Source organism: Orycteropus afer, unplaced genomic scaffold, assembly GCF_000298275.1.
Source record: "Orycteropus afer afer isolate SDZICR_OR568_19922 unplaced genomic scaffold, OryAfe1.0 scaffold00051, whole genome shotgun sequence".
In the NCBI taxonomy this organism is placed as follows: domain Eukaryota; kingdom Metazoa; phylum Chordata; class Mammalia; order Tubulidentata; family Orycteropodidae; genus Orycteropus; species Orycteropus afer.
The window spans coordinates 9,558,248-9,577,612 of NW_006921638.1; the positions used below are offsets into that span (position 1 = coordinate 9,558,248).

General features: G+C 35.0%; 1 protein-coding gene across 1 annotated transcript in view; it reads left to right on the top strand.

Annotated features, from left to right (window-relative positions):
- Positions 1 to 19,365, top strand: part of TTC6 (tetratricopeptide repeat domain 6) — a 285,618-nt gene that overhangs the window by 212,924 nt on the left and 53,329 nt on the right. Inside the window, exons 17-24 of the mRNA XM_007938570.2 lie at positions 2,180 to 2,262; positions 3,631 to 3,707; positions 4,517 to 4,677; positions 9,934 to 10,068; positions 11,588 to 11,737; positions 13,535 to 13,675; positions 14,949 to 15,062; positions 18,333 to 18,452. Of these exons, the coding sequence (XP_007936761.2) occupies positions 2,180 to 2,262; positions 3,631 to 3,707; positions 4,517 to 4,677; positions 9,934 to 10,068; positions 11,588 to 11,737; positions 13,535 to 13,675; positions 14,949 to 15,062; positions 18,333 to 18,452 (981 nt within the window). The remainder of the gene's footprint in view (positions 1 to 2,179; positions 2,263 to 3,630; positions 3,708 to 4,516; positions 4,678 to 9,933; positions 10,069 to 11,587; positions 11,738 to 13,534; positions 13,676 to 14,948; positions 15,063 to 18,332; positions 18,453 to 19,365) is intronic.

Below are 19,365 nucleotides of genomic sequence, written 5' to 3' on the forward strand. Positions count from 1 at the left end.
GTATAGTAGGTTTTGAGATCCGGCAATGTGAGACCTCCTACTTTGTTTTTCTTCTTCAGTAGTGCTTTGCTTATCCGAGGTCTCTTTCCTTGAGACTGGATTTTTTTTAAGGAGGTTTAGAAGGAGCGAACGGGAACAAGGAAAGGAAGAACCTTATTTCACTTCCAAGTTTCATAGTTTGAGGAATGTAAGAGGAAAAACAGTCACTACTGAGAGCAGGAGCAGCTCAGGAGAAAGCCAACTTTCAGCCAAGAATAAAGATGAAAGAAACATTGAGAGAAAAGATTGCGGAGAGAATTTTTGCCAATTATGGGCAGAATTTCCAGAAACACAATGAAAGAGTTTTTAGAAATGCACCAAAATTTATTCATTCATTACTGTGCAGAGGTTTTTACCTCTCAGGATAATAAGACTTTGAATATATGTCCATATACCTGCTATCATGCTGGTGCTTTCATTTATATGCATGCTCAGAGGAACTCCCAGCTTTCCTAGATGGCTTCATCAACAGCAACAGAACCACATGTGCAAGCATTTCCTTCCCCAATAGGGGTTAAGAGCAAACTTTCCCTGATGATAATTAAACTCACCCTGGGTTTTCTACCTCCATCATCAGAAGGGTAAGGACTTTGAATGGGACTAATACATACTTCTTTCCTTTTATACACTGGGTTCAACAGGGAGCCTCAGACACTTAGCCATACCGAGGGGCCCATATCCACAGCCTTGCAACCACCTTGAGTCCATCAGGAAAATTCTCATTATGTTCTTTGTATCCAGAGGTCTCTGTCATTCTCAATAAACCCTCCCAGGTCACATTTGTCTTCTACCCTAGAATCTCCTATAAAGCTCTGCATAGCCCCTATTTGACCCTGTGTTCCACCCTACCCTACCTCTGCACAGTAATGACTGAATAGACTGTGGTGCATTTGCACCAGGAAATAAGGATTTAATGCAAAGAATAAATTAGAGAGCTATGTCAGCTGGATTGGAGACATCGCCATGAGACATTGTTGAGTAAGAAAATTAAGATTTAAAAAAGAATGTAAAGTGTGTACAATATGATCCCATATAAATAAAACAATTACCAATCAAACCCTGTGAATGTATATAGAAGAATACACACTAATCTAACGTATGAGCATGTAGTGCCTAATCCCAGGGCAGTTTGTGAAGATTAGAGTTTCCATGTCTTCTCAGCTCAAGGTTTCCTCAGTGCATAGATATCTATAGTTAGTAGTTATATGCAGACATGTGACTAGATGCCTTATTAATTAGACATGGGAAGGGCACGTGGAAAATTATAAGGCCTAAATTTTCACAGAATTTTTCAAATTTACTTACATAAATCTCAAATACCTTCGTTTTGGGGTCCCTCTTTTGACTCCGCCCACTATCTTCTTCAAACAGTTTGCACCATTGCAACAGGCACTGCCTACTTCCATGCACAAATTAATTTTGTGCATTCTCTTGTTTGCATCATCATGCCATTATCATAATAAGAGCAGTTGATTGTCCCAGGTTGATTTTGCTGTGGTCTAATAGCCCTTCTTTTATGATACCCTCAATGGTAGTTGCTTTTTGTCCTAAATTTGTACAAACCAGATATGTGGCCAATATTACGGAAAGAAACAATGTTTAATTTTTATTACGTATTGGTGCTAAACACATCTCTTTTTCATCCTAGAATATTGTTCCATCAATTGATTCATTTACTCATTTATTTTGATGCAAGCATGCATTTTCTCACTTAGTTTTAAATGGAATTTACTTCTACCTTTTATTTTACTCTCCTTTACATGCTAGTTTATTTATATGGTAAAGCTTGGTAAAGAGGGTTATATGATTGATGGAGAAAGACTGGAAAGCCAAACAAACAAACAAACAAAAAACATAGAAATGCATAACTGCTGCCCTCCCCTCAACAATCACATCTATGTAAAGTTAAATATTTTGTAGGTATGTGTCACCATTCTTCAAAATTAAAGATAGTTAGAAAGACTTTGAATTTTTTTTTCTATTTCTTGTTATCCTATTTATGTTATTGATTTTTTAAAAAAAAACTTGTATTGAGAGATTTTGCTACAAAATTTCTGTAGTGAAGGGTAGGAGGGGATGTGTATCATAAAGGAAACAATCAGAATTATTAGGAGCTAAGTTTCTTTTTATTATTCAACAGTTGCATAAATTGAAGAACTCTATAAGAGATTTATCTTGTGCTATCCATCTTCAGCCAGATGGAATCCAATTATATATAATAAGGTATGAGCATAAGAATAGAATTCTTCTTGGGATAACTTCACATCTGAGTTAATTGCTGAGATCTTTAATTCTCTAATTAAATAATTGAGATCTTTGATTTCCCTAGTCTACTCATTTTATACGTAATCTCCCGGCAGTTGCAATCTCGAAATCAGCAAGCCAGACGTAGTTATCATTTTTGCTAAACTTGAAGATAATTTATTATATAAGATAGCCAAGGATTTTCCTTTACTCTCTTCCTGCATCAAAGCATAACTGTGCAGTGTTTAAATAACTTGAAGCCTGTTGTTATTGTTTGCCATTGAGTCAGACCTGGCTCATAGTGACTCCTCCTTGGGTTTCTGGGCAGTATCACTACGGAAGTAGGTTGCCCAACCTTCCTTCCGAGGAGTGGCTGGTGGGTTTGAACCTCCAGTCTTCTGGTTACTAGTTTTATAGTTGGCACATATCTCATGAGAGTAATGTGAAAAATTTACATAGTTCTTTTGACTGTGTCTACAAAAAAGATAAACTCTCAAGGAATTAAAACATAATCCTCAGTTAATTCAGTGGGAAAAATGACACATTTAATGATATTTCAAATGCAATACTTAGAGCTTGCTATAAAGGGACTCTGCTAGTTATGAGTCATTAAAAAAAAAAAAAAGTTACAACCTCTAAGGATTTATAGACTTGGGAAAATGGTATAGAACAATATTTTCTGATTATGTCTTTTAATTCTTGAGCTATATTTTGGCTGTTTATGTAAATATGTCCCTTTTTTGTCTGTTAAACTTTGTGTATCTTTTAATAATTTCTCAGTGACAATGTAACATTTTAGATAAGGCAATTGCAAAAAAAGTATTTGAATATTTTTCCTTCTATATCACATTTTCTTAACTGTTTTTTCTCACATCTCCATACTAATTGATCTATACTATATAATATGTCTGTAATCTTCACATTGTTTTTGTGTACATACATATGTATGTATTAATGATTATATTATAATAGTAACATTTTAAGTAACTATTTACAACTAGTTCCCAATTTCAACTTACGATGTGTTCAGATTATAACCAACTACACTTATGACCATGCTTTTTTTTTTTTTGGTGGTTTGTGTACTTTTTGTGTATGTATGTGTTAAAATATATCTGTAAGTTTATATGTAATGTTTCCAACCCCCAAAGGCAAAGACTGGATTTATAAAGTTAATTAAAATAAAACGCAATGATAATGAAAAGTAAAAAGAAAAAAAAGAGATATTTGACTTATGTCAGAACAAACTTACCATGGAATTGTTGAAACAAAGCCCCTGTACAAGAAATTTTATTTTAGAGGAATTATTTTAACTGTTTGGAATCAGAAAGCTATTATTTCTTCCAGGGGACAATATCTTCTTAAAATGAAACAATTTGATCTTGCAAAATTCACAATTTATCAAGTAGCAGAAATGGACAAAGGTAAATATAATTAATGCAAATATTATAATTGTCTTAAGTTAAAAAGAAATTCCTCCGTAAAATTCTTACTCTGTTCTCAGTAGCTCTGTATAGACAGTAAGGGGAAGCAATGTAGTTCCGTGGCAGAATTCTTATGTTCCATGTGGGATGCCTGCGTTTGATTCCTGCCCAATGCACTTCACGTACCACTGCCATCTTTCTCTCAGTGGAGGTTTGCATTTTGATATGATGCCGAATAGGTTTTGGCAGAGCTACTACACTAAGAAGGACTAGGAAGACAGGCCTGGAAATCTACATCTAAAAATTAGCCAGTGAAAATGTTATGGGCCACAAAGGTTCCATCTGCAACCAGTCACGAGGACGGCACAAACCTGGCAGAGTTTACTTCAGTTGTGCATGGAGTTGCCGAGAGTCAGGGCTGCCTCAATGACAACTAAGAACAACAGCAGATAGTACGAAAGATGCGTGTAAAAGTCAAAGTTAGATTTGGAAACTTTAAAACTTCTATTTCATATGTGCATAACCAATTAGTAAAATAATGATTCATAACAGTGAATTTTTAAGAGACATTATTCAAGAAAATAATGCTTACAATTTTACTTGTTTATGAGATGTCTTATTGTTTTCTGGTAGCAAATAGATTTTTGTATAATATTGTATAAATAATTTGGTATAATATTGATTTGTTAATCAATTTTATATAGGAATATTTTTAAATTGCTTGATTTCCTTAAAATAACTATATTCTAAATCCTAGCTAACTGGCAAAGATGCCACAAGACATTGAGAAACTTTCCCTTTTCTTTTAGGTCTCATTGAGTTGAGTCCTATACAGCAAGCACTCATTTATTCATTTTGTGAAAACCACGACAAAGCCATTCAGGTCTTACACAATATCACTGTGAGTAAGCCTGAGATAACCATGTATGCTCTATTAGCAAAAGCCCAAATGAAGGCCAAGAGAAACAAGGTGAAAAGTCCTTTGAATAACGTTTACTTAAATCTTGTTGGAATTGATATATTGTTCTTCGTCTGGCTGTTTAAATCCTTTTTACAAAACTAAATTATACTGTTTATTAATGTATTCTTATGTTATAATCTGAGTTGTTTCCATTTGTTTTGTTAGCTTCTAAGAATATGGCTGATCAAAATATTAGTTTTTATGACTTCTAGTAACATGTGGAGTAGTTTTCCAGGATATGCTCATAGGAGTGGAATTGCTGGTATATAGATAATGTTATAAAGTAAAGATGTCACTTTAAGGACTAAGGTGCACCTGACCCAAGCCATGGTATTTTCAGTCACCTCATATGCATGCAAAAGGTGGACAATGAATAAGGAAGAATGAAGGAGAATTGATGCATTTGAATGCATCAGTTATGGTGTTGTCAAAGAATATTGAATATACCATGGTCTGCCAGGAGAATGAACACATCCATCTTGGAAGAAGTACAGCCAGAATGTTCCTTAGAAACAAGGATGGCAAGACTTTGGCTTACATACTTTGGACATGTTATCAGGAAGGGCCAATCCCTGGAGGAAGACATGAAGACATCATACTTGGTAGAGTGTGAGCAAAAAAGAGGAGGACCCTCAATGCTATGAATTTACACAGTTGTGGCAACAGTGAGCTCAAACATAGCAATGATTGTGAGGAAGGCCCATGACTGAGCAGTGTTTTGTTCTCTTGTACATAGAGTTGCTATGACTTGGAACTAACTTGATGGCACCTGACAACAACATGGTCCTTATTCTATGTCAGAACATATTTTTATTTTATCAAATTAAAGCAACAAGGTGTCACTCCTCTAAACTTTTTTACACACTGAACTCACTGTGCTGGTTCCAGAATATAAATATGCCTAGGAGCTCTGGTAGCATAATGCCTAAGGCTAACTGCTAACCAGAAGGCTGGTGGTTCAAACCCACTAGCCAGTCCTTGGAAGGAAGATGGGGCTATCTACTTCCATAGTGATACTGCCTCGGAAACCCAAGGAGGGGTCACTATGAGTCAGATCCAACTCAATGGCAGTGCGAACCTATACGCCCTACCAATCTCTCTGAGGAAATTCTTAAGAGTAGTGAAGGACAATAAGATGGGACATCAGCTAGTGGGAGAAGTGAGGATTTGTTAAGTTTAAATAAGACAGACGGTGTGAGTAGATTTATGAATTCAAGGAGCCAGTGAGGGGCAATGACTTAGAACAGGAAGGAAATAACAGATTGAGCTCAGGTGGGATAGAAGGAGGTGAGGTAAAGAAAACAGGCTGAGGAAGAAGCTCAGAAAAAGAAAAGAAAGGAAACCATTCAAAGACAGGACTGAAAAAGGGTGAAACTGAGTAAAGATGCAGATATATTGAAAAGTAAAAATAAGGGAAATTAAGATCATGACCTGTTTTCTCTATGGCAAGACCACGTGCTGCAAGTGAGAACTGTTGTTGTTGTTATGTACCATCGAGTCGGACCTGACTCATAGCGACCCCTCCTTGGGTTTCCAAGGCTGTATCACTATGGAAGTAGATTGCCCCACCTTCCTTCTAAGGAATGGCTGGTGGGTTTGAACCGCCAGCCTTCTGGTTAGCAGTCAAGTGCTAACAGGAGAATAGATACTGACGTGGCTTCTAAACATGGATTAGCTGCTAAGGGGAAGCAAGAAAGGATACTTAGCATATCCAAATTAAATCTCATTGTGTCTCTGGGCATTTAATACAATTAAGAATATTGGTTAACAGCAATAAGCATTTATAGCTTTTTATAAAGACATATGCAGTGATTGAAGAAGCTCTGGTGGCAGAGTGGTTAAAGGATTTGGCTGTTAACCAAAAGATCAGCAGTTCAAACTCACCAGCTCCTCAGCAGAAAAAAGATGAGGCAGTTTGCTTCTGTAAAGATTTATAGACTTGGAAATCCTAAGGGACAGTTCTACTCTATCCTATAGGGTCTCTAGGAGTCAGAATTGACCCGATGGCAGTGGGATGAGTTTGGTTTTGTACGGTGATTTGTTAATTATCAAATTGCATTTCTATTTGCAAACTTGAATTTTATTTTTTTCATTTTGCTTGTTGTTAGGTGTCACTGACTCAGTTCTGACTCATAGCAATCCTATGTACATCACAACAAAACACTGCCTGGTCTTGTACCATCTTTTCAGTCTTTGCTGTGCTTGAACTCATCATTCCAGCCACTGTCTCAGTCCATCTCATTGGGGGTCTTCCCCTTTTTTTACTGACCCTCTACTTTACCAAGCATGATAACTTTCTCCAGGGATTGGTCTTTTCTGGCATCATGGCCCAAATACATGGGACAACATCTCGCTATCTTCTAAGGAGCATTCTAAGGAGCATTCAAGGTGTACATTATTTAAGACGGATTTTTTGTTCTTCTAGCAGTCTATAGTATTTTCAGTATTCTTTACCAACACCACAACAAAACATCAGCTCTGCTTTGGTCTTCCTTACTCATTGTCCAACTTTCACATGTATAAGAGGCTATTGAAAATACCATGGCGTGGGTCAGGCATACCTTAGTCTTCAAAGCAACTTCTTTTCTCTTTAACACTTCCAAGAGATCTTTTGCAGCAGATTTGCCCAGTGCAATTCATCTTCTGATTTCTTGACTGCTGCTTCCATGGGCATTGATTGTGAATCCAAGTAAAATGAAGTCTTTGACAACTTCAATCTTTTCACTATTTATTGTGATGTTGCTTATTGGTCCAGTTGTGAGGATTTTTGTTTTCCTTATGTTGAGGTGCAATCCATGCTGAAGTCTATAGTCTTTGATCTTCATCACTAAGTCCTTGAACTCTTCTTCACTTTCAGCAAAGAAGATTGTGTCTTCTGCATATTGTAAGTTGTTAATGAGTCTTCCTCCAATCCTGATGCCTCATTCTTCTTCATATAGTCCAGCTCCTCAGATTATTTGTTCAGCATACAGATTGAGTAAGTGTGGTTAAAGGATACAATACTGACACACATCTTTCCTGATTTTAAACCACTCCATATGCCTTTGTTCTGTTTGAATGATCACCTCTTGGTCTCTATATAGGTTCCTCATGAATACAGTTAAGTGTTCTGGAATTCATATTTTCACAATGTTATTCATAGTTTGTTATGATCTACATAATGGAATGCCTTTGCATAGTCAATAAAACACAGATAATCATTTTTCTTTTATTCTCTGCTTTCAGCCAAGATCCAATATCAGCAATGATATCCCTCATTCCACACTCTCTTCATAATCCAGCTTGAATTTCTGGCAGTTCCCTGTCAGTATATTGCTGCAACTGTTTTTAAAATTATCTTCAGCAAAATTGTACTTGCATGTGGTATTATTCCATAATTTCCACATTCTATTGGATAACCTTTCTTTGGAATAGGCATAAATATGGATCTCTTCTAGTCAGTTGGTCAGGTAGCTGTCTTCCAAATCTTGGCATAAACAAGTAAGCTCCTGCAATGATGCATCCATTTGTTGAATAACTCAGTGGGTATTCTGTCAGTTGCTGGAGACTTGTTTTTGGCCAATTCCTTCAGTGCAGCTTGGACTTCTTCCTTCAATACCATTGGTTTTTGATCATGTTCTACCTCCTAAAATGACTGAATATCAACCAATTTTTTTTTGGTACAGTGCCTCTGTGTATTCCTTCTATCTTCTTTTGATGTTTCTTGCATCATGCAATATTTTGCCCAGAGTCCTTCACTATCTCAAGTCAAGGCTTAAATTTGTTCTTCAGTTCTTTTGGATTGAGAAATGGTGAGCATGTTCTTCTCTTTTGGTTTTCTAATTCCAGATCTTTGTATATTTCATTATAAACTTTACTTTGTTCTTGAGCTCCATTGAAATCTTCTGTTCAGATCTTTTATTTCATCCTTTCTTCCATTCACTTTAGCTGCTCTCCTTTCAAGAGCAATTTTCAGAGTCTCTTCCTACATCTGTGTTGGTCTTTTCTTCCTTTCCTGCATTTTTTAATGACCTTTTGCTTTCTTCATGTATGATGTTCTTGATGTCATCTCACAACTTGTCTGGTCTTCAGTCATTAGTGTTCAATGTGTCAAATCTATTCTTCAGATAGATTATTTCTAAATTCTAGTGGGATATAATCAGGGTCTGGAAGGAAGGTCGGGCAATCTACTTCCATAGTGATACAACCTCGGAAAACCAAGAAGGGGTAGCTATGAGTCAGATCCAACTCGACAGCAGTGTGTTTAGTTTGTGTTTGGTTTATAATCAAGGCCATATTTTGGCTCTCATGGAGTTGTTCTAATTTTCTTGAGCTTCAACTTCAACTTGAATATGAGCAATTGATGATCTGTTCCACAATCAGCTCCTGGCCTTGTTCTGACTGATGATATTGAGCACCTTCATCAGCTCTTTCCACAGATATAGTCATTTTGATTCCTGTGTATTACATCTGGTGATGTGCACATGCATAGTCACCATTTATATTGTTGAAAAAAGGTGTTTGCAATGAATAAGTCATTGGTCTTGCAAAATTCTATCATGTGGTCTCCTTCTCCTGTGTCATTCTTTCACCAAGGCCATATTTTCAAACTCCTGATGCTTCTTCTTTGTTCCAGTGTCACATTCCAATCACCAGTAATCATTAATACATCCTGATTGTGTATTTGGTCAATTTCAGATTGCAGAAATTGGTAAAAATCTTCAGTTTCTTCATTTTTGACTTTAGTGTTTGGTGGATAAATTTTAATAGTAGTAGTGCATTAACTGGTCTTCTTTGTTGTTGTGTTGACATTATCCTATCAGTGACAGCACCATACTTAAGGAAAGATATTGAAATGTTCCTTTGATCATGAATGCAATGGCATTCCTCTTCAATTTGTCATTTCCAGCCTAGTAGAACACATGATTGTCTGATTCAGAATGTCCAGTACCAGTGTATCTGGAAATATTTCTTTTCTCTTTTTCTTATGCATAGAAAGGTACACTAGATAGTACATATCAAGATAAACATTTGATTGACTAACATTAGATAAAGCTTTACCTAACTGTTGCAACTTACATACAAATTCAACTTAAAGACAGATTTAGAAATGAACCTCATTCATAATCCAGGGACTCCCTGGATCTGAGATCTTCTGAGGTCTGCATGTCGTCAGGTGAAATGAGGTGGGGCTGTGTGCTCAGAGTTCCTACTAACATTTAAGGGTATTGTGCTGAATTGATATTAGAAAGAAATTTCAACCTTCCTTTCTTTTTATCACTGTAGGAAGCAGTGAAAACATTTAAGAAGGCATTAGATGTCTTTGCTCATTCTGACAAAGGACCAACTGCTGTAGAAGCTTCAGCGGACTGTCTGTATCATTTGGGCCTTTGTTACATGGAAGAAGGCAATTTACAAACGGTATTTTGTATATTTAAGAGCACCGGCCATTTATAATTTGAGACACTGTTCACATTCAACTCTGTTTCAGAAGGCTATCTATACAGTCACTAATCCAACGCTTGCTTTAATGCTAGCAATGTTATGTAGTATTGAATTATTACAGTCAGTCTGCACACTGCAATTCCTAGTACATTGTTTCTTTTAATCAACATCTTGATGCTATTGCTTTGTTGCTTGTTTATTACAATGTGCTGAAGATTGTGTTTCCAACCAAAATAATAAACCTAATTGTAGAAAACATTATTACAAAATAATTTCATCACATTAATATTAGTTTATTATCAAATCAGTAAGTACTTTACATTGACTGTTTCAATGTAATGTGAAATAAATGGAAAAAATCGGCTTCTCTTATTGAATAGGGAATTGAGCAACAACTCAAATCAGATTGAAACTGGTTATTAAGATGGTCAATTTCACTGAAAACCACTTGATTCAATTATTATGTGTATTATCCAGTCTGGTCATTTTACACAATTTTTAACTTCAAAATTAGCAATGATATGGTATTGTTGTAGTTGTTATGCACTGTCAAGTCAGACCCGACTCATAGCGACCCCTCCTTGGGTTTCCAAGGCAGTATAACCACAGAAGTAGATTGTGCCAACTTCCTTCCGAGGAGTGGCTGGTGGGTTTGAACCACCAGCCTTCTGGTTAGCAGTCAAGTGCCTTAGCCACTATGCTACCAGAGCTCTGTAAAATAATTAACATCATCCAATGGCTAATATTGGACATTTTATAGTTCCATCTCAGTACATAAACACATGGAGACACATCATTTCAATCTTTACATTTAATTCAGTGCTCTAAACTCAGAAGGAAGGTTGGGCAATCTACTTCTGTAATGATAATGCCTTGGAAACCCAAGGAGAGGTCACTATGAGTCCAGTCCAACTCGACGGCAAAAAGAAAAAACCAACAAAAACTTACATATCCATAACTTTGAAAAAGAGTTGCACTTGATTAGTTATTCCGTTAAGAAATCCAGAGAATATAAGAAAAGTTACACATCGTTCGATGTTTTTATTCCTTTTGGACAACTAGAACAAAGTCAGCTTTTCTTTACAATATTGGGAAAATTTTGGCATTCCATTGTTCTGAAATTTTTTAATTATGAATTTGTTATAGTTCTTGGATCCTCATGGAAAATGAGTATGTTGGTTCTGATTTTTTTCTAAGAAACACAGCTAAAGAATAATGGTTAAAATTACATCCGAAAGTATTATAACTAACAACATGGATTATGTAGACATTAGTCTGGGAATAAGGGGGGCAGTAAATTATTATAATAAACCTGATCTGTTAGTAAATATTACTTTGGTTTGCTCCATGTATCACAGGGAGCAATGCATTTAAAATGACCAAATTATAGAATGAAAACTTTTAAAAAATTGTTATATACTATAACTTATGAACACTTCAAAATAATGTATTCTGCTCACCAAATGGTTTGCTTTTTAATGATGTACTCTTCTAGGCTTTTGATTCTTTTACAAAAGCTGTCAAAGTAAATCCTGATTTTGCAGAAGGCTTTTATCAACGAGGACTTTGTAAAGTAAAACTTCACAAAGATAACTCAATCCTGGATTTTAATCGTGCAATTACCCTCAATCCAAAGCATTACCAGGTACTTAAATGAACAATATCAGTGAAATGGAGAGTGTGTTAACTTGGCTAAAATGATTGAACTATATACCATTGCTATTAGATAGTAACAAGTGGTTACTTTTATCTACCTTTCAAACAACTGTATTTTGATAATCCAGATATCTGTATTTCCCCTCTGAAGTAAATGGATGGTTTTCAACAAGAAATTATTTGAAACAGGGAATTTAAATATTTAAAACAGGAAATTATATAAAACTGCTTTGTGAGCTGTGATGTATATAAATATTATTAGTATTTAGTATTTCTATTAATAATTATAAGGAGCTCTGGTGGTATAGTGGTTAAGGCATTTGATGCTAACCAAAATGTCAGTGGTTTGAATCCACCAGCTCTCTATGGGAGATAGTTGAGGCTTCTGTAAAGATTTGCAGCCTTGGAAACCCAGTGGTGGTCACTATGAGATGGGGTTGACTCGATGGCAGTGACTTTGGTTTTTTGGTTAGGAATAATTGCAATTTTATACTGTTATTAATTTTATTTACTTCTTATTATGCCATCATATTTATTCTTCTTAATCAAGAGACTATAGAGACAACACAACATTCAATAGATAAAGCTTGATTGGATACTGATTTTAAAAGTCTATGAAACACTTACTGATGAAGATCAAAGACTATATAGCCTTCATTATGCACCACACCACAGCAATATAAAGAAAACAAACCACAGGAATAATAAGCAACATTATTATAAATGGCAAAAATATTGAAGTTATCTAGGCTTTCATTTCACTTGGATCCACAATCAGTGCCCATGGAAAGAGTAGTTAAGAAATCAAACAACTTATTGCATTGGACAAATCTGTTGCAAAGGACCTCTTTAAATTAGTGTTGAAAAGTAAAGATGTCAGTTTGAGGACTAAGGTGCCCCTGACCAAAGCCATGGTATTTTCAATTGCCTCATACGCACACAAAAAGTAGACAATGGGTAGGAAGACCAAAGAAGAAATGATGCATTTGAATTATGGTGTTAGAGAAGAATACTGAATATACCATGGATTGTCCGAAAGAACGAACAAATCTGTCTTGGACATAGTGAAGCCAGAATGCTTCTTGGAAGTGAGGGTGGCAAGATTTTGGCTCAGGTATTTTGGATATGTTATCAGGAGGAACCAGTCCCTGGAGAAGCACATCATGTTTGGTAAAGTAGAGAGTCAGAAAAAAAGGCCAAGCCTTCAATGAGCTGAGCTGATACAGTGGCTGCAACAGTGGGCTCAAGCAGTGATTGTGAGGATAGTGCCGGACCCTGGGGGTGTTCTGTTCTGTTGTCCATAGGGTCACCATGAGTCAGAACCATTTGATGACATCTAACAACAACATGAAATACCTTTATTGTTCATAATTGGGGAAATGTAAATATGGACTTAATATTAATTTGGGGAATTACTGTTCATTATCTTAGCTATATAATGGTATTGTGTTTATCTAGGAGAATGTCTTTCTTTATAAGAGCTACATGCTGAAGAATTTGGGGTGAAGTGTTATGATGTCTACAACTTATTTTCAGTAAAAACAATAAATAAAACAAATATGGCAAAATACTAAAAATCATTAAATCTTGGTGATGAATATATGGGATCATTGCATTATTCTTTCAATTCTGTGTGCTTTGACTTTTTTAAAATAAAGGCGAGTGGAGAAAGTATTTTATATGATCTTTGGATGGCATAGATTTGTTCAAGTACCATCGATTTTGATAAAATTGATGCTGTTACTAAAACATCCCTCCTGCTTTCCTCCTTTCTTTTTCTGAAAAGGCATATTTAAGCCGAGTGGCTTACTATGGTTTGAAAGGCAGATACTCCAAAGCAATCTTGAATTGCAATGAGGCCATTAAAATTTATCCAGAGAGTGTACGAGCGTACATTTACAGAGGTGTTCTGAAATATTACAACAAGGTAAGGCCATTTCTTGACTTGCTAAGGGAGATTTTAGACTAAACAAGTTCTCGGGATGCAAATCATCACTGCCTTTTGCTCTGGGAGGTAGGAGAATCACCGTGGTACAAGGAATGAAGGACAGAGCTACAGAGAACCCTTTACACCATGATAATGCTTCAAAAGAGATTTCAAGTCATAATTTTTCACAAAATAGTCACATGCACATTTTAAGTAATATTTATTTTTAAGAACGTAGTATGTATCCATGACAGAGAATTTGGAACATATAGAAAAGAATAAAGGAAATTAAAATTATTTATTACCACACTATCAAATGGTAATTCTTGAAGACATTTTGTTTATTTGCATTTAGTATTTCTTTTTCCTGATAATTTGTGATATGTATGTTCTAGAATTGGTATTATGCTGCTTATATAATTTTGTGTTTTGTTCTGTTTTTAATATTTTAAAATACAATTTTCAAAGACTTGCATAATAACTTACCATGATACATTTATAACTACCTTATTTTTGGACATTTGGGTTGTTTTCAGTTTTTTACTATTTAGCTATTTAAAATAATACAGTTTTATACAACTGGGTACAAAATCATTGCTTGAGTTTATGATTACTCCTTAAATGGGAATTATTGGATCATACAGTATGTGAGCAGCACTATTGACATGTGATATTGCCAGGAATACTTTGTTTCTCCCTACTTTCCTTTTCTGACCTTCCTTTGTAGCTATTTCATATGAAATATTTTGCAAATAATACCTTAAAGCAAAAGTAAGACCTTGCATTACATGTTAATGCCATGAAAATTACTATCTATATAAATGGATGATATAAGGTATCAGAGAAGAATCAAAGAGAAGCAAAAGAGAACGTGGGTAGAAAACATTACAATGATATGATATGACACCATGAGTGACACAAGAAGTAAGTGCTGGTGGTTGATTATTGGATGAACTTGGCTTGCTTCTCTTTGACCCATAAGGAAGCTAATTCTTTCCTTGCCACCTAGCAACATTGATAATAATGCTCTAAGTTAAAGTTTTTTTAATATTTTTTATTTTATTCTCAGATAAAAGAAGGTATAATAATTCCTGCTAACATATGCTCTTAATTAAGTATGAAAGACTAGCTTGGTTGTCTTAATTTACAGGTGATACACAGACTGGTTAAATGAGTGTTCTAAAAACTCTGGTAGAATCTAGAATTTATTTTAAAATTAAATTTCAGTCCATTATGATTTGCCCTTTTTGTCTAATTGTTTTTTTCTTTGTAGGCATATAAGCTGGCGATTACAGATTTAACAATAGCTATCAACATGGACAGAAACAGTTACATAGCATTTTATAACAGAGCAATATGTTACACCAAAATAAATGAACTTCAAATGGTAAGATTGCCATTTTAATAAACGATATGTTTATAGAATTTTTATTATTTAAACAATATATTTTACTGATTTGCATCATTATGTTTGAATGGGTTTATATTAAAGTTATGTGCAAAATATTTTCTCATTACTTATGTTATAATTTTGAAAAATAACTACTGTGGAAATACAAAATAGTCTTGAGAAATTAAAGAACCATTTCAAAGAATATTTGATTTCTTTGTTAGTGTTCACCAAATTTTATTGTATAATCTCTGCAACAAGTCAAATGAAAATTTCATTCTGCAGTGCTTATTTAAGCATTTAGAAGCAAATATAAATTAAAATATCATTAATACTCATTTGAATAAATATTTCTATTGATATGCTGTGAAAAGAATTTTAAAGCAGTGATCACTAAAAATACTGTTGTTTCAAAATGTCACCACTAGCTAGAGCAATTCCTGGAGGTATTTTTCTTACAATGCCCAGAGTACAGACACAGCAGGAAGCTTTGAGTGACGGTTTGCAGCTCAGGGGACCAGTTGCCAGAACTTGCTGGTGCGTTTTGAATGCCTGATGACTGCAGCAAACCTTTTCCCCGTTTGTCTTTATTAAGCTTCTACCTGCTCAAGCCTCTTTTACATTTTCTGATGCTCTCCTCTTCTGCCTCTCCCCCTTGCTGGTTTAGTCCTTTTCAATCTGGTTTCTTCTGACAGAGGCAGGTGGCCTGTGTCTTCACCTCCTTGCTTCTCTTTCCTTGTTATCATGTGTCTCTGCCTGCTTTCTACCTCACTTCCACAGTAAATGGAGCGTTCTTTTCCGAGACATTTTCCTCACCTCTCGTTTCCTCTGAGAACACACTCTCCAATCTCCTCGAAACTTGGACAGATAAATATGTTTAAAACATTCAGAATTTTAGAGATTTACAAGCTATGGAAGGGAAGAAATTAAGAAACATTGTTTCTACCTTTCTGGTAACAAGACTATCAGATTTCTTGCAGAAATATTGACAAATGAATAACTTTTTTTTTTTTTTTTTTTTTTAAAGAAAGGCATTGTTAAGATGCTTAGAGATAATTAAAGCATCATTTATCAGTGTGACTAAACAGCAGCAGGTATCTTTGAGAACTCTCTCCCCATCCCAGCTCCTGCATTTTTTGAGTAGCTAAAGCTGCAAACAATGGACTGTCAGTGGAGGCGGAGATGACTCCCATTTTTGGTATCTCAAATATGGAAAGGAGCTAATGCTTCATTAATAAAAAAACACAAAACTACTTCAATATAGTGGGACCAAAGTAGAGTAATGAAATATTGGTGATTTCAGAGCTGCCAGGAACTCAAAAGAATTTCATCCAACTGCTTGTTTAATAGATGAGGAAATAGAAGCAGGGAGAGGTTAGAAAGATCATTCAAGTCACAGAGGGATCTAGAGACCTGCATTGTTCTCAGGCTTGTTTGCTTCTGGGTTAACACAGCCTTTAGTTGGCTTTGTAAAACCATCTGACCTCCCGCATGTTCCCTGGACACTAGATACCAATGTCCCCTCCTCTTTTTGTCTACCTTCACCTCTTTCTCAGCATTCCTGCCATCAATAGGCAGGGAGAACAAAATGTCCTTTTGCAGAAAAAGCACTTAGGCATTCTTCTAACATAAGGTTTCACAAAAACCAAGAAAAGGTGATTTGGGGTCCTATCACTCAATACTAATAAAAATAGCAACAGTAACCACTTATTCAGGGTATATTATGTGACAGACTCTTGGCTAAATGCTTTACTAACATGCAATTAAAATATTTTTAAGTAGACCCTTACAAAAATATAATGAATTTTTACTATTCCAGTTTTGCTGGTGAGAAAGATGAAGTTTAGGCTTAAGTTATTTTCTTAAGATCTTAAAGTTAGTAACAGCAGAGACATGATACAAAACGAGGATGGGCCAACTCCCAGACCCATCATCCTCTTAATCATTCCCCGTGTCTGTTCCCTCTGATGTCACACATGGGGCTACCTAGCCCCATAGTGGAATCAACTTGGTGACAATGGGTTAGTGGATCTGTAAGGTATCTTACAGGTTTTACATTCTGTGATTCTGTGAAGGAAAAATTTAGACAACTTTTAGGCTAACGATCTAGGTTTTTTTTTTTTTTTCCCAAACAACTATTGCTCATTATTTTTGCACCCCTGCAATACTTATTTGTAGTTATGCACAATATCCATATAGGATCTTTAATTCACAACTCTTTGAGACTCTTGAGTGTTCAATCGTGAAATACTAGAAGAAAAATATGAAAATAGTAAAATACTATTGATTTGTCATTTTCAGTTAGCATCTACTTCAGGCATATACTTACTTGTACCATATATTATCAAACCATATGGTTTGTTTGGATAAAATATGCAGTAGGCAAATGATTTAAGATATTTACTCCCAACCAAAATTTGGGATACTTCTAGTACTTGGTGCAGATAGATAGTCAGTAAAAACTTGTTTATTCAGTGAATAATAACAACAACAAAAATGTAAAATAATGGAGAAAGATCTGAATTGATTACTTCTCAGCTGAGACTAATAGATTTAAAATAATGAGTGTACTTATCAAAATATTTTAAAGTAATTTTCTAACGTTTTTGTTAGTTTTATTAAGACTCATTTTCTTACTGACTCATCATTCATTCATTCAGTAAGAATTTATTGAATGGTATGTGTAGGCATGGCACTTATTACTGGCCCTACAATGGTGAACAAAATGGATAATATCTGCCCCCATTGAGCATTCATTTTAGTGAGGAAAACAACAAAATACTAAAAAGAAATTTCAAATGATAGCAATTGGTTTGCTTTAATGTTATCAGCCAATTGATGAAACTACTGAGTGAGGGTTTTTAATCCCCCTATTCAGCCCATACTGCTAACCAGAAGGCTGGAGGTTCAAACCCACCAGCCACTCCTCGGAAGAAGATTGGGCAATCTACTTCTTTAGTGAACTGCCTTGGAAAGCCAAGGAGGGGTTGCTATGAGTCGGATCCCACTTGACAGCAGTGAGTTTAGTGAGTCAGCCCATACACAAATGAAAATATTGGGGATTCACAAATAGCATGTGAAATGCAATTAAAATGTGTCACTTATTTAAAAATATCATTGTCCATAATATTTAGCTAAGGAAGCCCTTATTTTGAGCATAAATTATAAGTCAAATGAAAGAACTAACTATGGGATCCTCTTTGGGACATAATGAAGTAAGATGCTAAAGATTTAAATCTAGGTTGCAAGTGATTAATTTATTTTTAGGCATTAACAGATTACAGTGTTGTGCTTCTTCTTGATGCTGGAGAAACTGTAATGTTAAATACCTTCATTAATCGTGGACGCATCTATGCAGAACTAGAGCAATATGGCTTTGCATTAGAGGTAAATTTGTTTACACATAAAAATGAACTCATTTGATCTTGCAATATTTAGTTTTGAAAATTGTAAATAAATTTTCTTGGTATCAAGTGGTATTAATGAGTGATAATTCAATTCTGGTAAGTATTTTATTGAAAGGCTTTGAATGGTTAATAGAATTTTTGCGAAAAATGTGTATTTGTACTTTGTTTTGATTACAGGTAAATAAACAATACATAAAAAGTTTTCTGATTTGATGAAATATATTATCAAGAATATCATATCCCCCAGCAGAGTGTCTATCCCACACACAAAACTTCATTATTTGGCAAATGACATGATTTATGTATCATTTACTCTGCTGTTCAGTTTTAACTCTCATTCACAATTTTCCTCATTGCTCTTGAAAGATATATCATATCTACTTGTTTCAAACAAGGCAGAAAATAGCTGTTCAAAACAGGCTACTGGGAACAGGTTTTTGCATTAGTGGGAACGGCATTCAGAATTGAAATGGAAGATAACATGTTGAGTATTATTTGAAAGAAACAAGAGGCTTAAAATGCATTTCATTATAGAAAAGTTAAACAAAATTCATCATTCTTACTTTTATATTTATTATATATTTTAAGATAATTTTTGAACTAAGAGAGACACAAAGTAAAAATTAAATAGTTATTTGAGATTAGCCTTTAACAGTAGTTTTGATTCTTCGTTTCTGAGGAACTGCAACAAAATCTTATGCAGTGGAGTGTTTCCTATTCTTTTCACCTTCAGATTGCTTGTCTGTTTTTCTACCTCTGGGTCATCTTTGAGATTCTGACCTACAGAGAATCACTTTTTTTTTTTTTTTATTAGGATTTGGGTGAAGATTTACAGAGTAAATTCACTTTTCATACAGCAGTTCACATATACTTTGTCTCATGTCATTGACCAA